This window comes from Hesperophylax consimilis, chromosome 31 (assembly GCF_061612785.1).
Source record: "Hesperophylax consimilis isolate HC1 chromosome 31, BYU_Hcon_1.0, whole genome shotgun sequence".
Taxonomy (NCBI): domain Eukaryota; kingdom Metazoa; phylum Arthropoda; class Insecta; order Trichoptera; family Limnephilidae; genus Hesperophylax; species Hesperophylax consimilis.
Genome location: NC_142866.1, coordinates 14,091,350 through 14,117,135, shown reverse-complemented (window position 1 = coordinate 14,117,135; position 25,786 = coordinate 14,091,350). Strand labels below are relative to the sequence as shown.

The window sequence follows — 25,786 nt, the reverse complement described above, 5'->3', positions numbered from 1 at the left end:
GTTTCATCTCGGTTCTGTCGGTGGCGACACTCGCTTTCACCAATGCCTCGTCTCCAGTTTCTCTGACCGCTTTGGTTCGGCTGTTGACTTCTTTTCCATGTAAACTTACCAGTTAGATGTTGCTAACCAGCTACTCAGCGGTAAGAACACATTGTTTTCAAAAATACTTTCACATTACAGAACAACTAAATAGTTCATCATTACATTACGTACCGAAGTAGTTTACGCCATCTACATTTGTGATGGTATTGCGTAAACAACACCGAAAATTTATAATAATATTAATGATATTTGTTGGTTTGGTGGATAACTCTTAACCTAACATATACATATACATATACATAACATATGGTTGTGTAAGTATATCAATTTTCTGTAATTCTGAATAACGTTTTCTTTAATTTTAATTTTAGTGGATAATTTCTAGATATAATGATTCTTTAATTTGAATTTAAGTGGATAATATCTACATATAATACTTCTTTAATTTGATTTTTAGTGGATAATATCTAGATATAATGATTATTTAATTAACAATGATATGAGTGTCTTTACGTAATATCTAATAATTATTGATAGTATCAGCGTATCAGACTAGGTTTAAAATTAATCTTTATATTAAAAAATTGTGAGTGTGTTAATATGAATCACTGTTGGCAGAACTAAAAAAATAAATTAAATTAAAACGTAAAGGGGCTTTTAAAAATGTATCTAATAGCGATTAATAATACAATTTATATATGAATATATTTACATATACACGTGTCTGTAGCGGGCGGCATGGGTTTTTTGAGTTTAATTCAAATCTACAGTTTTTTTTCCGATATTGATGAAATTTTACACACATGATTTTCAAAAGAAGAGGAAGGCCATTTTCTATCTGAGATTTTGAAAACCCCCCTTTTCCCACCCCTTAAAGCAAATTTTCGATTCTTACTGATAATATTTTGAGCCCTAGACGATCGAAAGTTACCTTCTAAATTAAATAAATACTAATAAAAAATATAATAAGGAATAATAATAATAATAATAATGTTTATTTCAGCTGGACATAGCGGCGTGTGCAATGCTCTGCCTGCCATAAAAGTTTACATTTAAATTAAAAATATAATAAACATAAAAATAAAATGAATAAAGAAATAAATAAAAATAATAAATAAAATATAATAATAAGCTTATTGTATTTCAAATATGTCAAAATCTCGGAACTCTTTGAATTCTTGATAAATTCTTTCAATTATGAAAATGAGACATACATTCAAAACAAATTTGAACCAGAGACGAACAGACAACCGAAGTTATTTTTTGATGATTGCAATTTTACCTATATACTTACTATTCTGTAAATACAAATACAAACATTTACCTTATGAAAATAAAGCCTCATTTTTCAGCATATCGTCTTTGGATTCTCAATTCCGCAAACATACTATTTTACAAATAAAATTGGTTCCTACCAGAGTTGCTTGAACGAATTCAGACAAAATCACACATTGAACAATCCCCAAATGCAATACTAACTCAAAACAAAACGCATTCTTTCTCTGTTTCAGAAAACTGGTGTGTAATCTCAAATAGTGCAGAGAAAAGGACGGGGGTTGGAGGAAGGAGGCAGATAGCATGTACGAGATAGAGGATGAAGAGAGCCCGTCGGCCTCGGACCACGAGGAGCTGCTGCGCGCGGGCTCCAGCTCGCCCAGCTCCGAGGAAGAACAGACGCTCACGTGCTCGGCCAAGGATGCGCCCGAGCTGGCGGCAGCCGGCGGAGCCCGCCCCCCCGGCGCCCCGGAGCTCGCGCTGACGGGGTTGGCGCTCACGCTGTCCGCCACCGCGCTCATGGTGCTGTTCCCGGACTACGCGCGCCGCACGCACGCCACGCCGCTCATGTACCTGATGCCGGCCAGCGGCAGCGTGCTCCTGCTTATGCTGGTCGCCGGCCTGTTACGGCGCGTGAGTTACGTGCAGACCAATCCGTGTCCCATCCCCTTCAGAAGGTAATCGCATAGCAATCATAAATACATTTAATAATCTTATTTCTAGTGCCCAAAGAAGACCACCCCATTACGCCAAAACATATTTAAATTAAAATAACATTATGAAGGTTTTTTAACCTTCCAGCGGGCGCGCTGTCGTAAAATTTACGACAAACGCGCCTTATCGCTTCCCCCACTCTTGCGACTTAGTTGTAAGCATCGAGCTTCGAGCTATGCTAGAGTCAAATCAAATGTCAAACATTTACCGCAAGATATAAATGCTTTTCTTAAAGTGAATTACGGTAGGGCAGTTGAACCGATAACAGAAGAAGAAAACGGAAGCATTCCAAAATGCGGTGTTTGTCGGTTATGTGCACTGGATAAGAAAAGATCCTCAGCATCAATGAAGTGTTGCCGTTGCCAGTCCTTTACATGCAAGAACCATTCTTCAGTTGAGGTGGTTTGTAACAATTGTAAGGATGAGAATATTGATTCTGACTGAACAGGTCGATAAAATATTTTGTTTTGAAATATTAACATGTTTAGAGTGTTGCTTAATTTTTTTAAGAAAGTCAAATATTTTTTTTTTAAGTACTGCCTATTATGATTTTTTTATATCCTTAAAGAAATTCCCTAACGTTTGTATAAATAAAACACCACTTACATGGAGAAAACTTGATGACGTAAAATTTACGACAAGCGCCCGCTCAAGGGAAATTTCTCAACGCGCCCGCTGGAAGGTTAAATAACGTCAAAGGCACTTCATAAAAGCTCACAAAATATTAAATTTTACATTATTTTGTAAATTGCCCCTTGAACTAAAGGATATTATTTGTCTTTGCGCATAATTTTGCATGCATTCGTAGCACTTATTATCGTACGCCAATCGGTTTCGATGCAATCATGAGTTTGGAGTTTGAAGATTAGGTAAATATTTTACATGTCCGGGTGTAACGTGCACTAACTTAGCGGGTGATTCTATATGATAAGTAGAATCGTAGCAGGAAACAAGTCAAAGAGAAAAATAATTTTTAGTGTAAATAATACTTATTTATCTTTTTTACTTGTACATTAATATGTAGGATATTTTATTATCTATTTTATCATGTAGGATCTTTCCCCGAAGTAAGCGCACTTTACCCCGGACACCCAGTTACACAGAGTACTTGACTTATTTTAGCCACGGATTCTTGATATTATTTAGAGTTAAAAATTACAATGATATTTTGGTGACTTTTTTTTCATAAATAATTTTAATAAATTTTCTTTCACTTGTCGTGACTGGTCACTTAGTCGAGAAACCGCACAACCCTTCACATCGACCCTATATATTCAATAACTGCTGATGTTCTACGTTTTTAGTTGAAAAAAATAACACCGAAGTCCAAAATTTCAACACATTTATTCCTTAAAATAATGACAGGAATCACTGATTAAAGTAAGTACGACCTTTAACTTCCTGCAAATTTGCTTGTATTTACTCCAATGGAAACAATGTAGTTACGGTACCGGTTGGCGTGTAGTAATAAAATAAGTGATACAGACAAGAAATATTATTATTTTATTTTATAATCTTATTGTTATGTGCGTGAGTGTGTGAGTGCACTTGCAATCCATATTTCCTGTCATTATCACATAAAGAAAAATGAGTAGATATTGCGAATCTCTTCAAATTATTGGTATTCCGGTTAAAACGAGATTGCCGGCCTTTTCCTGATAAACTTTTAAGAAAATTTTAATATATCGGAATACGTGCAATTGCCTTGATAATGACGAAATGTGAAAATATTAGGATTTTCGTGTTCCGAAATCGTGATGATGTATTCGTTATTTACTAAAAGTTTTTCAGGAAACATATCAATTACCTGCAATCCCATTTTTAACCTGATTACGAATAATTTGAAGAGATTCTCATTTAATTAGCAGTTCTCAGTTTGCGACTGGACAGAATAATCTGATCAAATAAACCATTCACTTGCAACCTACTAAACAATCTAAGTTCCTTTCGTATAATTATTTAATATAGTTTTCATCATGTCAGTACACTTCCTATTTTATCTGTTGTTAATAGAATACTAACAAACAATTAATTGCGACCAATGGCAAAGTAAATATTGACGGAGGACACGTCAGTAGTAAAAGAAAGCTCTTTGCGGTGTGAAGTTACAATTTACGCTGAAAGCTTTTTAATTGGAAGTAAAACTAAATAAAGCTTTAGTAAGGCGGTGCAGTAAGCAGAATATACAGAGGGTTACTTTGCTTTAAATTGATTAAAAAATATAACATTGAAGAACGTGGAAGAACAGAAATAGTATTTTATGCTGCATAGCGAAATATATATCATTTTTAAACTATTAAGAGGTTTTCACTCATACAAGACAAAAGAGTTGCACTGGTCATGGGGATGAGATGGTGGGAGGGAGGAATAGGGAACGGTTCTAGTCTGTGTTGAGTTATATGTTAATATGTGTGAATGTTGTGTAAATGCTTTTTATTTCTTTGAAAATGTGAGGTGCAGTGTTAAATAAGTCGAATTCACTGTATGAAGTGTTAGAAATGTATGAAGCGCGGTGAATGAATGTGTTTTGTTCCGAGTTGTGTTGCTTTTAATGGGTGGTTTTGCCCCGTTTGTCTGATGGACACTATTAAATGAATTTTATTTTTTTTAAAGACCTTTATTGACTGAAAATTATTACATTTTTTTTTTAGACAATGTGTAGATAGTCCCACGAAGCTGCCACATGGCTGCTTGTCTGCAGGTTCTATCTCAATATACAATTATAATACAATATTTATATCTTAAATTCAATATCTCCCGTTATATAAAATAAATAACAGACTCTTACATACAATCATAGAACTTACTAAAGCGTCCCAAGTACACAAACACAATACGATAACGTACATTCAAAAGTATCTACAAGACAATATAGCACACAGATAACAACACACATTCAAAAGTAATACATATACGATAACACACATTGAAAGTGAGTAACATCGTACTGTAGCACAATGCAATAGAATTAAAATTCTAGTTAACTAAGTGAAAATTGTTATTTTAATTTTTTTTTCTGGAAATAAAAAGCTTGTTAGTGAAAGGAAAAAAAAATACATTCATTTATATTAGAATTAAAACTTTCAAATAATGTCCTTCCTTTTCTTCTTTGTTTGCTCTATTTTTTATAGATATACAGATTTTTCATTTATAAGCCACATCTTTTAGAACTAGTTCCGTACCGCATCGTGAAGGTTTCTGAAACCCCTTATACTACCTTTGGTTGGTCACGTACTTTCGAGTAGTATTTTTAAATTGTTAATGGTATTATAGATAGCCCTGATTTACTCATATGCCAACTAAACTACTAGACACAAAATTATTTTAATTGAAAAATTATCAGGACTGAGGCATTTAGATACACGTATATTAGATACGTTCGGAAATAGAATCTGTATTCAACTGGATGGAATACAGTTACAAGAAGGCTATAATAACATAAATCATTAATAATTAATATTAGCATAATACCATTTTATGTTTTCCATATATAATTTCAATAGCTAATTTAACTTCATGATTACTTTTTCACTAAATTATTTGTATATCACTATAAAAGCCCAAAAGGGCGTATATTATAAATAAATAAATATCGAAGACGCTTATGTATACTGAGACATCTGCAAATAGAATGTATGAGAAGTAAAAACACCAAGTATTTTTCTTGTATTAATTTAGTACTATAACTTGAAATGATTACATTGATAGGTAGAAGTACAACCTTCAAAAGTAAAAGAAAAAGTTGTTTCAGTATTTTTTTAAATTAACAATAATTTCCCTGATATAAGTTACAAGTAGTATACTTTTGGTCACGAATGGTAACGATGACCCACAGCGAATCAGATTCAACCCAGCTGTCGGTAGGTACCACTTCTGTAATCATATTGTAAAACGGTTCCCAGCGGAACCGTCGCGTATTGGGGCCAATTCGCTGACAATTGCAAATTGCATATCCTGCAGGACTGTGTGACGAGTAGTAAGAGTGCAACAAGGGGTGATCCGCCATTAGTGCACTCTACCTACATTACCAAATCTAGGCCGTCTAATTCACAAACAAATAGTATCACTCCTCGAACTTTAACAAAAAGCAGAATAAAAGTAAACATTGAATAATTATTTTAAACACACAGGCTAATTTTGTTCGGTTTTGAGAACAGCTAGTTGTGTCTCACTTATTTTCATGGTGAGAAATATGATTTCATCGGTGTTAGAAAGAGAAAACACCACGATTTATATTCAAATCTAGAAGTTAACTTTAAAATAATTAAAATGTCCACCTTTATAAAACCAAAGATTCCGACCACGATTTTAGAAATAATTATGAAACTTTGTGTTATTTATTTTTATGTGCAACGACAAAAAGTGATATGACAGTAATTTTTATAACATATAGTGTTTAGTTCAGTATGTATGAGACGATGTATGAATGTGAATGAGGCAAGGAGTGTATGCCAAGGCCGACTTGTTTAGCAGCCCATCCGTGATTAGTAAGTTAGTCCTAGTGGGAGACAAGATTATATCAAGACTTAGGATTATTTTTAGACATGTGAACAACAAAATACCAACGTGCGACGCATTGAACAGAACAGTTCGAAGGTAAAGAAACACAAACAATTCCTAAAGTAAATAATAAACAATGATAATCGAGACGCGACATTATTCTAGTGGATAGAAGCTCCCGGGGTTGGCATATAATGTCATCTCTGGCGATTGTAGAATAATAAACGATTATAATCGAGACGCGAAATTGTTCCAGTGGATACAAGCTCCCGGGGTTGGCATATAATGTCATCTCTGGCGACTGTAGAAGGAGGAATGACGCGATGGTTTTAATGAAACATTTGTGTTGTGAAAATGTAACCCATCCCAAGAAATCTGATGGCGCCAAATCGCCTTCGAATGATTGATTATTAAATCTTGCCCGGGCTTTGAGCGGATAGATTCTACGCCATATTGAGTTACGAAAGAGAAACTTTGATTTTAATGTTTGGGAGCGTTTGGTGTCTACCATAACAAGTTATGTATATGCGTACGTATTTCTATTTTTGGGAGAGTTTGGTGTCTACCCTAACAAGTTTTGTATATGCGCATGTATTTCTATTGTTGGGAGAGTTTGGTGTCTACCCTAACAAGTTATGTATAGGCGTGCGTATTTCTATTTTTGGTAGAGTTTGGTGTCTACCCTAACAAATTATGTATAGGCGTGCGTATTTCTATTTTTGGGAGAGTTTGGTTTCTACCCTAACAAATTATGTATGTGCGTATGTTTTTCTATTTTTCGGAGACTTTGGTGTCTACCCTAACAAGTTATGTATATGCGTGCGTATTTCTATTTTTCGGAGACTTTGGTGTCTACCCTAACAATTTATGTATATGTGCATGTATTTCTATTTTTTGGAAGAGTTTGGTGTCTACCCTAACAATTTATGTATATGCGCATGTATTTCTATTTTTTGGAAGAGTTTGGTGTCTACCCTAACAATTTATGTATATGCGCATGTATTTCTATTTTTTGGAAGAGTTTGGTGTCTACCCCAACAACTTATGCATTTTGTTGTTTCGCCTGCAAATCCGTCACATCTACAATGTTTTTGTTCCTAATTTTACCTATTGTGTGCCTCTTAGAAATTTTACAAATGAAGAAAAGGTGGAAAGCAATTATTTTAAGAATAAGTTATATAATATTGTCAACTGCAATTTATGTTTTTAATTTGTCGTTTGTGTGAAACCACTGATCACAGAACTGAACTCAGTAGTGTGATCTATAATGATTTGAAAGACAACATGCCAATTTATATAAAGTCCAACTACTCCTGGGCTTTAGAAAGACCAACGAAATTCATCGTTTGCTGAAAGTAGAAATATTATGACGGCCTCTGTGGTTGAGTGGTTTCGATCCTCGCCTACAATTCCGAAGGTTGCGGGTTCATATCCTGGCTTTCGCACTTAAATTTAATTTGATTAATTTGTTGTATTTCACAATTTATTAATTGAAAATAATATATTATAGTACACATTCCTGAGCGATAAATACATTCTTTTAGTATAGGTCTGATAAACCACCTTTCAGAAAAGAAAAGTGGCTTGAAATGGCTTTAGCCGCGTTTGTAACCTTCCTCTTTATCATCTCCTTCCCTTTCCCACTACAAACAACCTCACAACATACCTCATGTGCATATTCCATTATCCGACTGCTTCCAGACGGTTGAGAGCAGTTGGGACTCTTGGTGTGAGGCTGAAGGTAGTGGGGATGGGAAGTTGGGGACGCACCTGGCTATTCAAATATGGTTACCGAATCCAGCTAAAGCAGAAAGGTGGTTTTTCGCCAAAGCGATATGATATTAATTTCGAGTGTCTGTTTGTGGCAGTTGGCCGGCGATGCGGATTTGATTTGAATACAAATCTACAGATTTATTTCGAGGATTATGAAATTTTGCTCACTTGACCTTCAAAACAAGAGAAAGGTCACGGTCTACACGGATTTCATAATATCACCCCCATCCCACCTTTTCCACCCCTTAAAGTATGATTTGAAATTTCTGAGGAAAATTGGGAAATTATTGACTACGTCTGATCGAAAAGTATACGGGATAACTCCGGAGACTTCAGCTGGTAACAAACAAGTGGGTGGATGACAGTGAGTGATGCGGTGTGTGATTAACAGGTTGTGCCCGGCGGTACTGAGTTACGGGGGCGGCTGCCTGCTGGTGGCGTACTCGCAGGTCGAGGGCCGCGTGCCCTGCCACCTGCAGGACCCGCTCAAGGCTGTCGTCGTGCTGCTCGCGCTTCTCTATTACTTCTTCCTCTGCAAGAAAAGTAAGTACCCCCCATCCTTAATATGTGTGTGGTTGCCAGGTTGTGCCCGGTACTGTGTTACAGGAGTACTCGTAGGTCGAGGGCCGCGTGCCTTGCCACCTGCAGGACCCGCTCAAGGCTGTCGTCGTGCTGCTCGTGCTTCTCTATTACTTCTTCCTCTGCAAGAAAAGTAAGTACCCCCCATCCTTAATATGTGTGTGGTTGCCAGGTTGTGCCCGGTACTGTGTTACAGGAGTACTCGTAGGTCGAGGGCCGCGTGCCTTGCCACCTGCAGGACCCGCTCAAGGCTGTCGTCGTGCTGCTCGCGCTTCTCTATTACTTCTTCCTCTGCAAGAAAAGTAAGTACCCCCCATCCTTAATATGTGTGTGGTTGCCAGGTTGTGCCCGGTACTGAGTTACAGGAGTACTCGTAGGTAGAGGGCCGCGTGCCCTGCCACCTGCAGGACCCGCTCAAGGCTGTCGTCGTGCTGCTCGCGCTTCTCTATTACTTCTTCCTCTGCAAGAAAAGTAAGTACCCCCTATCCTTAATATGTGCGTGGTTGCCAGGTTGTGCCCGGTACTGTGTTACAGGAGTACTCGTAGGTAGAGGGCCGCGTGCCCTGCCACCTGCAGGACCCGCTCAAGGCTGTCGTCGTGCTGCTCGCGCTTCTCTATTACTTCTTCCTCTGCAAGAAAAGTAAGTACCCCCCATCCTTAATATGTGTGTGGTTGCCAGGTTGTGCCCGGTACTGTGTTACAGGAGTACTCGTAGGTAGAGGGCCGCGTGCCCTGCCACCTGCAGGACCCGCTCAAGGCTGTCGTCGTGCTGCTCGCGCTTCTCTATTACTTCTTCCTCTGCAAGAAAAGTAAGTACCCCCCATCCTTAATATGTGTGTGGTTGCCAGGTTGTGCCCGGTACTGTGTTACAGGAGTACTCGTAGGTCGAGGGCCGCGTGCCTTGCCACCTGCAGGACCCGCTCAAGGCTGTCGTCGTGCTGCTCGCGCTTCTCTATTACTTCTTCCTCTGCAAGAAAAGTAAGTACCCCCCATCCTTAATATGTGTGTGGTTGCCAGGTTGTGCCCGGTACTGTGTTACAGGAGTACTCGTAGGTAGAGGGCCGCGTGCCCTGCCACCTGCAGGACCCGCTCAAGGCTGTCGTCGTGCTGCTCGCGCTTCTCTATTACTTCTTCCTCTGCAAGAAAAGTAAGTACCCCCCATCCTTAATATGTGTGTGGTTGCCAGGTTGTGCCCGGTACTGTGTTACAGGAGTACTCGTAGGTAGAGGGCCGCGTGCCCTGCCACCTGCAGGACCCGCTCAAGGCTGTCGTCGTGCTGCTCGCGCTTCTCTATTACTTCTTCCTCTGCAAGAAAAGTAAGTACCCCCCATCCTTAATATGTGTGTGGTTGCCAGGTTGTGCCCGGTACTGTGTTACAGGAGTACTCGTAGGTAGAGGGCCGCGTGCCCTGCCACCTGCAGGACCCGCTCAAGGCTGTCGTCGTGCTGCTCGCGCTTCTCTATTACTTCTTCCTCTGCAAGAAAAGTAAGTACCCCCCATCCTTAATATGTGTGTGGTTGCCAGGTTGTGCCCGGTACTGTGTTACAGGAGTACTCGTAGGTAGAGGGCCGCGTGCCCTGCCACCTGCAGGACCCGCTCAAGGCTGTCGTCGTGCTGCTCGCGCTTCTCTATTACTTCTTCCTCTGCAAGAAAAGTAAGTACCCCCCATCCTTATTAATATGTGTGTGGTTGAGATGTTGTGCCCGGTACTGTGTTACAGGGGCGGCTGCCTGCTGGTGGAGTACTCGTAGGTCGAGAGCCGCGTGCCCTGCCACCTGCAGGACCCGCTCAAGGCTGTCGTCGTGCTGCTCGCGCTTCTCTATTACTTCTTCCTCTGCAAGAAAAGTAAGTACCCCCCATCCTTAATATGTGTGTGGTTGCCAGGTTGTGCCCGGTACTGTGTTACAGGAGTACTCGTAGGTAGAGGGCCGCGTGCCCTGCCACCTGCAGGACCCGCTCAAGGCTGTCGTCGTGCTGCTCGCGCTTCTCTATTACTTCTTCCTCTGCAAGAAAAGTAAGTACCCCCCATCCTTAATATGTGTGTGGTTGCCAGGTTGTGCCCGGTACTGTGTTACAGGAGTACTCGTAGGTAGAGGGCCGCGTGCCCTGCCACCTGCAGGACCCGCTCAAGGCTGTCGTCGTGCTGCTCGCGCTTCTCTATTACTTCTTCATCTGCAAGAAAAGTAAGTACCCCCCATCCTTAATATGTGTGTGGTTGCCAGGTTGTGACCGGTACTGTGTTACAGGAGTACTCGTAGGTAGAGGGCCGCGTGCCCTGCCACCTGCAGGACCTGCTCATATGGTATAAAGTATGTTGTAGTCTTAAAAAACACTGATTGACTTGTGAGAAAAATAAGTGGCTTATAAAAAGTATGCATTTATTTCGAGACGAAACTTGCAATCATACACTTTGATTCAATACGATAACATTAGTGATAAGATGCTGACATTTTACCTAGTGGTGTTTTACGGTAAAAGTAGTAATACATATTAAGAATAAAAAACATCTTGTTGAAAAAAAGAACGCATTTTTTTAGAGACGGGTGTCACCTCCACAGATTTAATGCGTTTTTGGGAGACCTATTATATCTAACTATAACAACAAAAGAAATAAACAGGTTTTTAAGTTAGAAGGACGTTATTGATTTAAAAACATTAAATGCAGTTCCTTATTTTAGGTTTTACTCATTAGGGTGTTCAAAAATAAAATTAAAAGGTATTATAAGTTCAAATATTTTGCAGAAAACTACTTGTAAGTAAGATGTAATTATAATGCCAATGTTCAAGTAATAAGCAAATTTAGCGGCCGGCGCCGGCGTGACTTGTTTACCATCTTTTGAAGTCTACCCACCGTTCTAATCTACATACAGAGCAGGGGGGGGGGGGTTCAGGGAGCATATTATCGAGCGTTCAGCATATTATATTATATAGTATGTGTGTGATAGACTTTGAGTTGAAGAAGTACTCCTCTTCTTCTTGCATTTTACGATCAAGCGTTTGCTTCAATAAGTTAAATGGCTCTTCGGGGACTTTCACCCTAAGACGTGAATAGTGAAGAAGGGTAGGAGATAGCATTTATCTTTTCAAGAACTGCCAACATTTGCTGACTGTACAAACATTAGATAACTTGCCTAAAATGAATGAATTAAAATTAAAATAAATAAATTCTTAGGTTATTTCAATCGAATCAAATAGACAAATAAGACAAATATTCCCAGGATACGAATAAACGCGGTGAATTGATAGTAATAATTGATTATTATGTGTTTGTATGACTTGTTGCATAGCTTTTATCAAATGTAATTTTATTCTTATTTTTTATGTTTCAAAGTATCTGTCAAATTAAAATTATACTACCAACCATGTAAAAGCCCTCTGGGCGTTAAATAAATAAATAATAACCTAAGAAGCACCACACAAAGCACAGTAGACAAATATTCCCAGGATACGAATAAACGGTGAGTTAATAGTAATAGTTGATTATAATAACCTAAGAAGCAGACAGATATTCCCAGTGAAGTAAATATGTATACAGTTATCTAAACTGTGAAAGTGACCGAGGGGTAAGGCTCTCCCGCAAATCCCGGCGTGCGCAAGTAAATTTTATTTGATTGATTTGTGTAACTTCACAATTATTAATTAAAGTATGCATGCTCGCGGCACGTTCCAGAGTGGAAGAACTCTCAGTATCACCCTGGTATATTACCACCATTTTGAATTGAAACTTTATGAATAGCCAAATACCCCGCCTGTCTCTTCCCCATCTCCTTCCCCCCCCCACTACCTTTAGCCTAACAACACACCCCAATTGGGGATGCCATAGTCTCACTGGCTGCAGACGGTTGAGAGCAGTTGGGACTCTTGTAAGCTGTTAATTCAAAACGAAGGTTCGCGGGCCACACGATACCTACGCGGATCTATTGGTATTGAACTTTTGAATCCCCTGAACTTAACATACCTGTCTTCCATTATAATTTCAGTGCTGGGTCTTCGGAAGTTGTTTGCGGCCTCCGTCATGGCCGTCGGTCTGTTCATCGCTGCTGACTACGGACTGTGCGACGAGTTCAAGTGTCGCGGGGCTGAATCTCGGATAGGTAAACTGATAATAAAGAAAAACACTACAGTTGCCCTTTGGGCGTGTTTCGATGGGGCAGAATGGAGATCTATGATGTCCTATTGGCACTTGTAGTTTTCTTCTTTATTCTACGACTTTAACACAGGCATATTGTACATAACTAACATCTAACAGCAATAATTTAATATTTCTCACTCCACAACTTCGGTTTTGTCAGATATTTAAATGATAAACAAATGTTTGGAGTCCAGGTTTTTATACATAGCACAAAGAATAACAAATCATTACAAGCAATTATTATTAGCATGAAAAACAAACACAAATTGAAAAAAAATCAGAGAAAAAATAAATACCGCCGGCGGGAATTGATCCCTTAGTCTCCTGATTAGAGCAGTGACCGGCAATCAGAAGGCTGCGGTTCAAATCACGTCAGGGGCATTCATTTTCTCTCGGAAATTTTTTCAATTTGTTTGTGTGTTTCAGGCTAATAATTATTACTTGTAATAATTTTTTTTTTTTTAAGTCGTGGGTTGGTTGAATGTATATATGAAATCAGTGATGAACGATAGTGAAGGTTGTGGGTAGATAGGTAAAGGTCGTACTGTATACACTTCTGACGGTGATATCCTTGCGAAACTTCACTTAGAAACAATTGTTTTTTTTACCCAACCTTTGTCCCCAGTGTACGACCCGAACTTGACTTCACATGATTTCCATCGAATTCACTCACGTGAAGAAATGACTTGGGGTCTAATACTTCAATGACGAAAACGATCTTCAAAATTGACAGGTCGGCTACAATCCCCGGCGGCCGAGTTTTATGCAAAAGAAATGTGGCATTGGAGGGGACCCACCCTTTCCCGACGGCTGTGTGAAGAAACTGATTGTTTAACCTCCTTAGCCGCACACGTCAGGACTCTAATTTTTTTTTGTAAAAAGAAGCTACATTTATTTTAAAACGATTCTAGACCCTCCAATGTCCCTGCATGCATGATTGTTAGTACGAAATAATGTATGCATACTTACATTAATAGTAACACAAAATAAGAACACATATGAAATGTGTTCGCCTGGTGGTTTGGCATCTAAAATTAAATAATAAATAAGGAGCACAAATTTTATAAGTGGAAGTATGATTGAAACATAAAAATATACAAGCCGCGTATCGAGGGCAGTTTACCCCACTATCACGGGGCGGTCCCGGCAAGAATGAGCGTGGCAAGTGGCCTGGCCACAACGATCACAACGAAAAGAAATGTGGCAGAACAACGTTCTTGAATGTTCCTGATTGTTCCCGAATGTACACGGTTTACGAATGTTCCAGAAAGCAGTTGGCAGTCCCGCGTCGGCTGGACGGTGGTCTATCTGTTCGGCTTGGGACTGTTCACGCTTCACTTCACTGTAATGGAGGAATACTTTATTCAACGTCCAGTGGTAAGTTTCTAATATTAATACATTCTACATAAAATACATATTTTTTTAAATCCTGCTAAACTACCTTTGTAAATACGCATTCTCGTAGAAAGCGACATCTTGTGATGCGATGATAAGGGTTTTATACCATATATGGGTTATGTTATGACAACTGCCAATAGCCGAGTGGTATCGCGAGTTCAATCCTCTGCCTGAAAATAAAGTTGAAATAATTAATTGAAATAACACAAAATATTTTTTAAGAATTTGAACTGGGGACCTGTGAATTTGCAGTCGAGGACCTTAACGGCCACGGAGATTTTGTTTGAGGGTTATTTAGAGCCCTAAAAAGTCGTATTCAATATTTATAAGATGATTGAAGCGAGTGTGTACAGGGCGCCCTGTACGTGTCCGGCTCGCTCCTGTCCACGGTGTCCCGCATCGTGTCCCGCGAGGAGGAGGGCGTGGAGGCATTCCGCAGGACCAGTGTGGACCTGTCCTCCTCCCTCCCGACACATCACTCCGACACTCAACCCAGTGGTAAACCCAATTACTTTATTACCATCTCCATATCTGCTCCCAAACTTAATCATAAGGAGAGATTCCAACGGAGTTTAACTTTGCTGATGAAATATTTAAGGCGATGCTCTGCAAAGTAATGTAAAATTTGTTTTTGGTTTGAAAGACCAAGAACACACAGACCTTGGCTATAATCGAGCATTTAAAAAACATATTGATCTCGATAAGATTAGAGATTATGGGTCTGGCACAGTGAAATCAATAACTTTACAATGACGGATCGATAGGCGTAACTACCGATGATTTTATACTGAACCATAAAGCCTTGTTAGCGATATTTGCGAGCACGGTTAAAATATGATTACCGACAGTCGGTAGAGAAAGGACACTGCTTTTAGCGAGGCCTCCAAAGTGTCGGATAAGCTCTCAATATGCCCGACTTTTTGGATAATGTTATACAAAGTAACTGGTCAATTAAAGAAAGAGGTGAACAAACTAAGCTCTAAGAGTCGAAAGAGTCGTATACACGATCCATGGACGGTCGAGACGCGATCCTTACGTTCTAACTTGGAAGAACAAAAGTAGAAAGTATTAGAACACTTCTGCAAGGACAATTCCTGTTTTGCGGCCATTTGAATTTGAAGTTTGTGTTACACGATTCTTGACAAGACCCAGCTTCCTCAGTCGTCCCCGACTCCTTTTTTTCATTCTTAATCATAACTAAATACCTCGTAAACTAATTATCTCCCCTTTCGGAGTCAGTAAGTACATGCGGACTGCCAATGTATGTTGATGTTATTATTTGAATTAGACATTGTCAATTTATTAGTATTTTATAACTTTTGCCAGTATTGCCAGCGTATGTCCATTTGCATTACCAATATCGTTCTGCGTATCAATAGTGCGACCGTGCTAGATAAATCAGTGCAAAATCATCATCAGTTCCGGAAATCCAGTGAAATTAAATATTTTCTTCATCATTCCGTTCATTAATAAATCAGTCATTTTGCATAACATGTCAATAAATAAACGACATTATTAAAAAAAATTGTGTATATCGACAGTCAATCGAAATTTAACTGACAACCAAAGAGCCGCGATAGATTTGGAGGGCGTTTTTGTCCATCGCCGTTGACCATTGCCAACTGACCATAGATCACGAATTCCGTCAATATCGTATTGAATTGACATAGGGCTTTATCGAACTTCCGTGCTAGATCTCCTGAGGAGCGGTTCCGGTGCAACTTAAGGTTAAAGAATTGTCGTTAGCCTTAAAATTAAGAAAGATTTTTTCGTTAACTGCGATTCCAGGAAGTGGATTCCCGTTGTTTATCCTTGTCTCAGGACTTGTCCTCAGTGTACCTACCTACCACTACACATTTTGGCTTCGGGATAAACTGAAGCGAGTGAGACTACAACTCCTTATCCTTAATTACTTAGCCAGGTACATACCCACCTTCCTCTTCATCGTTTCATTCTTCTCCCCACTACATTCCCTTATTGGAGATTTCATAGTCTCACTAGCTCCAGACAGTATTAACATAAAAGTAGAACGGAATCGCCCCAGCTCGTCCGAATTCGTCCCAGTTCCGAGCCCCCGATCGAGTGGGTTAAACAGGACCAGCCCTTTTCCAAACGGCGCCTTTAGTTTATTTTAGTCTATATATATGTGCGTTAAGTGGTAAGTTGTAATTTGAAATAGAGATTTCTAAGGTTCATCTTTAACAAATTGAATATTTCAGACCAGTTGCGGTGTCCGAGTGTCCATGAGAAGGCCAGGAAATCCAGCGTTGTGACCGCCGTGTGGATCCAGGGGTTCACTTGGCTGCTCTTGCTCTGCGTGGGAACTCTCCACACCGCCGTCTCGTCCATAACAGTGAGTCATAACAGTTCATATATAATACGTAGCATTACTTTTATTGTGACCAATTCCTCTTGAAACTTCGGCCTTAGTGGTCAAGGTACCACATCTCAGGACAGATGTTCTAGCACAGTAAACTGTATGCTATAGCATGACAACAGGAATGATGTCGTTGAATGAAATTAATTTATTACTTTTTTAATGCGTTTTTGAAGTATTTAAGTTAATTTCTCACAGTGGCAGTTTATATAATATAACAGTTTATTACACGTTACCTAGTTATAATTTCTAGTTAACCTAGTTATAAAGCCCCCGTTAGAGTTTTCGGTTATAAAATAGTATATATTGAAATAACCTTAAAACTTTTTTATACAAGGAGAAAAATGATCCAGTTAAAAAAGTGATAGCATGCTACTTTCCTGGTAAAATATTAGTCATTCAGAATATATCGAGAACACGTGTTCTTTTCCTAATAAATATCATGACGGAATGCGAAAATATCAGTAAGTATGTCAATATCAATATCAATATTTGTATGAACACGTGTTCCGACGTCCTCATAAAACATTCGCTTTTGACTGATACTTTGTTACGAACTCTGTCAATGCATTCGTTGAAGGCCTGCAGTCCCGTTTTTAACAGTTTTTCGTATCAGTAAGTTTTCTCCGTGTACTCGTATACCTACCTATCTTCCAAATGTTAAGTATGTTCAAATGAAACATGTAAATGGATGATTAATCTGTCGTTCAATAATTTCAAAAATAAGAGTCGAGAGTATTGCACAAACTTATGGTGAACTTTCGGGGGTTCAATATGTTATTTTACACAAATCTTACAAAACTCAGAATTCAGTTTGATTGCAAAATACTTAACACTTAACTTAGTATTATAATACTTAACTTAATATTATGGTACTTAACTTATTATTATATTACTGAACATTAATAGATGTATGTATTTTAGTGTCATATTAAAATATGTAATTTTTATTACTGTATGGATTACAGGCCTAGGTATTGTTTACAAAAAAATATAGATATTTTTGTCATGCATAGGATGACATGACTTTTGTTTTGATTTTCAAAGTAGGGGTCTCTTTTTAATGTCTTCAGGTAAAGCGTTAGACATTTCAGGATGTCTCTTTATTCTATATCCGTATACATTTTGCGATGTATTAATAATAAACATTTGTGCTTCTCTATGTCTAGTAAGGTAGTTGTGCCAGAATTCACCCAGCGTTAATTAGTAATCTACCCTACTAGGAGCACATTACATAATGAACACATTTTTTTTAAGGCATCTTCACATTTTTTGCAAGATATCAATTTTAGGAAACGGAGTTGTAGTTGTTATTTTTTATTTAAGTACCTTTTCAACGATAATCCAAAACTATTTACTCCATGGCCTATAAATGATTACGCTAATGCGTTATATTATATACAGTATAAAATATTTTTGCTATCAAAATATCCTTAATGTGGATCTTAATCTATTACGTATATTTCAATGTGGTTTGACCAGTTAAAATTTACGTCTATTATAAGACCAATAATAATAATAATAATAATAATAACATGGAATTTATATAGCGCAGTTTAGTGTCATTTCACTTCAAGTGCGCTTAACTACTCGTATAACAAACTTTAAAAAAAAGGTAATTCAGTATTAATGGTTCTTAAAATTATTCCTACAGTGTGCCTTACCCAATACAGATCTAATATTATAACACTAAATACACTGTTTATACAAAGTGATGACAAAACTTAGAATAACAATAACAGTAGGACAGGACAAAACACGAATATTAAAACTAAAACATAACATAAAACAGGAGGCAGTTTGTGCTCAGAAATGAGAATTTTCTGAGCAGACACTTTAAAAAGGTACAATAAGGAGACAACCGAAACCAAACAATTACCGGAAGTTTTAGAATATGGCTTATTATAAAATATTGAAAAGAAGTTAAAATTTATAAATGGTAAGATTTTTTAAATAATTTTGTTTTTAAAGCTCGTTTAAATTCAGCCGTTTAAATTCGTTTAAAGGCTTGTATATTGGTCCACTTTTTCTATGTTTGGGCATAATACATTGCACAGATTGGTTTTTGTATGCCAACAGTCGTACGTTTGACTTTATATATATGTATTTCATTATTCTGACAACTTGCATATGGTGAGTGTATGAGCAAATATTTAGATTTTTTGCAGAAATTCCTCAATTTTAGTGGATCCTTGTCACTGTCATTATATATGTCGTCTGCAAACACATAACATTTACAATGTTTATTACGTTTGGTAGACTGTTAACTTGCATTATATAACATGTAGCCCCAGAGATCTACCCTGTCGCTACCCCAGTACTTGCTAACATTTCCTCACTGTCATTTTATATGTTTTGTAGACAATTAACTTGCATTATGGTTCTATGATAAATCAGATCTAGTTTTTTCATCACCCTTCATGACTTTACATCATTTTTAAAGGTCTTCTGGTCCGGTTACCCAAAAAATGATATTATTTCAGGGTTCAGAGTACAGTACTATCATGTGGAATAACACAGCGAAGGGCTTGGGATGCCACGTCCCGCAATGGGGTGAGAGAGAGCATGTTCGGCACCTGGTCAACACTCTTCCGGCAGCCGCCATGGCACCGCTGGGGGCCCCCGTGACGTCATCCGGATCCCCGGCGGCCTTGCCTGCAGCCGCCGCCGACACCACCGACCAGTCACCTCTCAATTCCTCCGTGCCTCGCTATGTGTTGGAATCTGAGTAAGTAATATTATTATTATACATGCATATTATTTTGAATATCTGCAATGAACGCACACCTGTGTAATTTTCAGATTATCGTTTTCCGATTGCCAGAAATAGTATTCCTATATCATAATACCATTTCCGTGTATACACAAAACTTTAATTCCCTTCTTTTTGGTATTTGTTTTATTATTTGGGATAAAATACAGATGACATATTGATTGTTTACTTGATTGCATCAACAAGTGAAATTTACGCAAAAAATATATTTTTTCGAAAAATATGGAAAATGTAAAATGTTAAAATGGAAAACAACATATTGACGGTGAAATTGAAAAAAGAAAATAATAAAAAAATGTCTAATTTCTATCATCTTAATATAAGGTTTAATGCATTTGTTACAGAGCCGATAGACTAAATGCTTTGAAGGATTTGGAAAAGCTTGAAAATTCCCTCAACAAAGCTCCCAAACGGCAGCTACTTCAGCACAAGCCTCACACCCGACACAAGAGGTAAGCAAAAAACAGGTATCGTTTTCATAAAATTCGCATTTATTTGGTAGCACTCACCGGTTACTCACTTGTTAGAGAGTGGCTGTGTAATTAAACAACAATTGTTTTCATTTCAGATTAGACACTACGATAATTCATCAACAGCATAAGCAAGAAGATAATTTTGGAAGAGCTCGAGCTAAAATAGGTAACCATCCAAAGAGGAGAAGAACAATCTTTATTAAGGAACTTCGGTTGGGATCAGAAAGGAAACAAAGAACAGTATACAGCTTAGACAATCGGTCAAACATACACACCCAAAACAAGATGGCCAATGCTATTAAATTAAACCAAACGTCCGCAGAACAGTCCAAAGAAACATCAAATGCAAAAGAAAAAACCACCAAAATGGTTCGAGAAAAACGTACCTCTGACCAGACAAACGCCATGGGTTTCAAAATAATACAGCCAACAGATTCAATCCTACAAGGGCATATCATTACCAACAAACTCAAACCTGATCTGGTGGGGCACGTTATTCTCAATAAAACTAGCTTCAATATTAATGGACATGAAATAACATTCAAACAAGATCTGTTCATCCGTGAACACGATCCGTTGCCCGCAAAGATGCATCGCCAACACAGAGGGCGAATAGACGTGCGCTTTGTGATAGTTCAAAATGCAACACAAGGTGAAAATACAACCAGACGAAGATCCGTGAGACAGTCCCCGATTAGGCAAAATGAGAATGGGAAAACCAACAGAACTAATTCAAGATATACTATCAGTCACACATACGAATCAAAAGGATCTGATAGGATCAGAAGAGAAGCTCCCGTACAATTGTATAATGATTCTACTGATGTGGAAAACTTTTTTAAGAACATCAACAGGTTTGAGAGCGACCTGAAACACAGAGACAGAGATGACCTCGATATGTACCGTGATTCGAAAAATAAAGACGCTGTTAAATATGAAGCACTGGGAACTATCCAAATGCCCGTGGACGGCGAAAAGGCCCCGAGCCAAGTTAACCATGTCGTGTACGCCATAACCAAGCTTGACTCTGAAGGCTGTGGGAATCTAAATATTGATGGATGGATTATTTCCATTGCCTATACAATATTCTCCATCAGTTCCATGAGGTATCTGATATTATGTCAATCTTCCGTCTTTACCATCGCCATGATGTCACCAGCTTTGCCCCTGACTGGAGTTTGGTGGTCAATATTCGCACAAAACCAAGGTAATTGTGCCGATTCTTTTTAAAGGTGTATAGTATATATTATTTCATCTATTCATCAATAATACGTCTAACTCAACCTAAAAAGTTTTACATTTATGAAACTGTTTACAGATGGAAGCTTCGTGTTGCAGCCGGGTTTGAGCGGGGAACTGATCTGTGCGTTGCTCGGACTGCCTATTGTTATCCTCGGTCTCATGTTACTTTTCAAAGCCCATTTGTTTCAGAGAAGGCTCGAAGGAATATCAGACCAAGTTATTTATTCCAGGCAAGAAAAACAATCTATCCATCCTTATTAACCACTAATATCTACCTATAGATTCCAAAAGTAGCTCCCTGTGACTGTTATGGTTCCATTATACTTCTTCTTCATAAGCCTTGAACGTTCCGCTTAGGACATAAATTTTCAAGACCGGTTTAGCCGATTGAAGTCAAGAGGGAGTTCTCTAGAGGGCGACCTCTGTTTCTTTCTCCCGACCAACGATCTTTGAATTTCAGGTCCTCCAACAACAGCAACAACGACAGCACCTTCAAGCTATGCGGGGAGGACGTGATGACGTACGAGCTGACGGACGGTGCGCGCACTCCGAGGCTTCTCCGCGCCTAGTACAGGAGCGCAGCGGACACGAGCGTCTGACTCCTTCGCGTCTGTCCACTCTCCATTGCCCTCAGCAATGCCGATTCGTCCAAACACACAGGATACAAAGCAGATCATAAGTCGCACAACACGCTCTTCATTATTTATAATTATAGTGATCTATCTAAGTTTGAGCTTGGGGTGTTTCAAACACCATCACATTTCTTGACCAGTGTGACAATATTGTATATTTTAATTTATTTTTTTACGTTGACTTCGCATAGGCCCTAAGAAAAATTATTTCCCTCGGGCCTATGTCATCTATCGGGTTGTTGTGTGGAAAGTCTTACTAGGGAAAGAAAGGAGCGGAAGTTCTGGGAAGGAAAAGGGTATGAGGGGTGGATAATATTACAGGACAGGCCCTGTGCCAAACGGTGCCAGGCGCTAGTAAAGAGCGCCATGTTAAATATCAGGCATCATCAGGAATGCACGCATCGAGGTCGAGGCAGTCCGGCTGGACAGGTCAAAGGGTCTTCCTCAACCGGCTTCTCGTTGGGAAGTGTGGGCAGACGCAAGACCCGGAGAAACCTTACCTGGGACAGGGGTGTTGTTAACGCGGTTCGTTCGAATCTGGAAATTAAAAATGGCACTGATGTTGATTTGGTGGTAATCAAAAGTGATGAAAATTAAAACACCCCGAACTAAGTTGTGAGTCGCTTCGGCGGGTTCCACTTTTGATTTATTTATATATATATTATACTCCAATATGGGCTTTGACAAACATGTACATATTAATTCAGTGCAACAGTAATCAAAGGTAAAATGTTCTTTTAAGATTATATAGAACTCGCGCAGAAGAAAAGCATTATGCTAATCTTATTACTATGTGATTCATTAAAGACAACTCAAAAATCACATGTTCTTCGTGAATGTGTAAAAACCAGTAGGATAGAAAATCAATTTTGTATTTTTTTATACTTAAACATTAAGTTCTTTATGTGTTATATTTTAGAATGAAAGTGCAGGGGTGATAATTTTAATATGTTCTTTTAATTAAGTTTTTAATTTTTGGTCTAGTCTAGAAGAATTAACAGCAAATTATAGCACATTCCTATTACGTATACAATATTTATAATATTATGCTTTCGAAAACTTTCTTTTGCTCGTGTCGATACCTACCTATGCCAAATAAATTATATAAAATGTGTTTTAACGGGAATGGTTCCTTGAAACTTGTTTGTGTTATTCGAACTGATGGGAGAAAGCGACGGGAAAGAACTGAGATAAAGTGGGAGAAATCAGATAAAGAGGAAGAACTGCCAGAAACTGGGCGAAATCTTTCCCCATTTAATTCCGAATAATAATTATTTAGCTTGAATAAAATAATGTCCAACCTTCAATAAATTATTCAAACATGTATTAGTTTTAAGGGTTTATAACATAAAAATATGATATTTTTGATATATTGTAGGAAAAGCTTCAAGTTTACCTTATACAGGTTATATTTTTAAATCGTATTATTATGATATTATTATTATTATAGGTACATACATATTAGTGTGCTACACAACCCGAAATTATTAATTATTAATTGATATTTCAATGTAATAAAGAAAAGCTCGAATGTTGTATCGTATTCCATGTGACGTTTATTATTATACAGTCATAATAACTGCATAACGAAAAGAATATTATATTTTCACTGGAGTGCAAAATACTCGGTAGTATACCCCGGTAGTACATTATGATAGATATTATTATAGAAATCGAATTGCGAACTTCAGACTGAATATTTAAAACTTTGCTGAATATGTTGGGGTTGTTACATTGCTACCCAAGTAGTTGGTAGTACCTAGTGTCGTGCCTCTAATTCCAGCACTTTATGGCATCATAAGAGGCGTCTCTCGGCGGCCCCAACCTGTGACATTCCTTCCGGTACATCAGTGACCTTAATTGTGGAACCTTTGATGCAAACTTTGTAGCATCCCTTTTGACATCCCCGCAGTCATACCTTTCTTGCGCCATCCCCTTGTGACATAACTTCTCATACTCCAGTGGCCTCAGCTGTGGTACCTCTTCAGTACATAACTTTCTTGCGCCATCACCTTGTGACATAACTTCTGATAGTCCAGTGGCCTCAGCTGTGGTAACTCTTCAGTACATTTTTTCCCCTTGCCGAACTTTGGCACCTTTGTAATACCTTTACCTTTGAAATGTTCGCTTGATAAAATATGGACTTAATAAAGAATTTGCACGTAATTTATGAATACCGCCAATAAATCGATGCGAATAATAATAATGCCAATAAATTAAAAAAAATGCATTTCAATTGATTCAATATTGATCATTGATTAAATTTTCCTTCGATATCGTTGAAATTATGGCTAAATTACTAACAGCATAATACGGTCGTGCGTTCAGTCATGAGTCATGGCATTTCTCTTCTATATAAGGTACTAAACTTATAATACTTTTAACGTACCTGTGTCAGCTGTAATCGTGTTTCAAACATCATGTTATAAAATAATAATTACTGTTACTATTAAACAATGTTAAACAATGTAGGCTTTACTTTTTTATTATTATAAAATCATCATAATGTATTCATTAAATTAAATAAATCAATTTTAAAACAAAGCTTTCTTTATCATGAGATGGAATGAGAGATAAAATTATGTCCACTTTGAGAATTATTGATCTGAACTGGGAGTCCACCACACTCCTAGACAATGAAGTCTTATTGATCCGGACTCACAGTTCCACCACACTCCTAGACAATGAAGTCGTATTGATCCAGACTCACAGTTCTACCACACTCCTAGACAATGAAGTCGTATTGTTCTGGACTCACAGTTCCACCACACTCCTAGACAATGAAGTCTTATTGATCCGGACTCACAGTTCCACCACACTCCTAGACAATGAAGTCTTATTGATCCAGAATCACAGTTCCACCACACTCCTAGACAATGAAGTCTTATTGATCCAGACTCACAGTTCCACCACACTCCTAGACAATGAAGTCATATTGATCCAGATTCACAGTTCCACCACACTCCTAGACAATGAAGTCTTATTGATCCGGACTCACAGTTCCACCACACTCCTAGACAATGAAGTCTTATTGATCCGGAATCACAGTTCCACCACACTCCTAGACAATGAAGTCGTATTGATCCAGACTCACAGTTCCACCACACTCCTAGACAATGAAGTCTTATTGATCCGGAATCACAGTTCCACCACACTCCTAGACAATGAAGTCGTATTGATCCAGACTCACAGTTCCACCACACTCCTAGACCATGAAGTCTTATTGATCAGGACTCACAGTTCCACCACACTCCTAAACGTTGAAGTCGTATAGATACGTCCTTGGAGGAAATATTATCCCGTTACCGATTCACTAATAGCGTAAGTATGAATAGTTAACTTCTATATTTCATCAAAATTATCAAATCATTTCTAAACAAAATAAAATAATCAATATTTTAGGATGGAAGAGAAAATCAGTAAACTTAATTGAACCAACTGTGGAGTTCCTCGAGGATCCATACTGTGGCTATTCTTATTCCAAATATATATTAATGATAATATTTGTTAATCACACCTCAATGGCGAAACCTTCTTAATAGTAGGTAAGAAGATAACTGCAGGGTTTACTTTGGTATTATGTAACTTAGAAATGTTGTTAGAAAACTCACAACTTGATCTTGATATTTTACTAAAAATATATTATCAAAAATTTCAAAAAACTATTCACATATCTCTTTAGCTCAACATAAATAAAAACGTTGTCTCATATCTCATAAACCTACAAAGAGAAGAAAAAAACCTAAATATTTACACCCGGGTAGCGAATAATACACGGGCCTGCGTGGTAACGAAACTAAAATAAACAATTATTCCGCTGGGTTCTTGGAGTATTTGGTGAAATGGCTCATCTTTCAATAAACCAAGGAAAGAGTC

At 38.2% G+C, this 25,786-nt stretch overlaps 1 protein-coding gene across 1 annotated transcript; it reads left to right on the top strand.

Annotated features, from left to right (window-relative positions):
- On the top strand, positions 1-24,407 carry LOC149409486 (uncharacterized). Its single transcript, XM_089649802.1, has 15 exons — positions 1-140; positions 1,554-1,994; positions 8,696-8,918; positions 9,768-9,861; positions 10,604-10,728; positions 10,973-11,066; positions 12,864-12,977; positions 14,283-14,392; positions 14,767-14,911; positions 16,633-16,766; positions 19,274-19,518; positions 19,908-20,015; positions 20,132-21,243; positions 21,355-21,508; positions 21,739-24,407. Exons 2-15 carry the CDS (start codon positions 1,621-1,623, stop codon positions 21,845-21,847), a joined length of 3,141 nt encoding a protein of 1,046 aa, XP_089505928.1. The 5' UTR covers positions 1-140; positions 1,554-1,620; the 3' UTR covers positions 21,848-24,407.
- The last annotated feature ends 1,379 nt before the right edge of the window (positions 24,408-25,786 follow it).

What these genes read in the sequence shown, in the direction of transcription:
- LOC149409486 (XM_089649802.1), top strand. Translation starts at nt 1,621, where the DNA reads ATGTACGAGATAGAGGATGAAGAGAGCCCGTCGGCCTCGGACCACGAG. An exon ending in ACTGTGTTACAGGAGTACTC is followed by an intron (nt 8,919 to 9,767) that starts GTAGGTCGAGGG and finishes GAGTACTCGTAG; the next exon opens with GTCGAGGGCCGCGTGCCTTG. An exon ending in ACTTTATTCAACGTCCAGTG is followed by an intron (nt 14,393 to 14,766) that starts GTAAGTTTCTAA and finishes GAGTGTGTACAG; the next exon opens with GGCGCCCTGTACGTGTCCGG.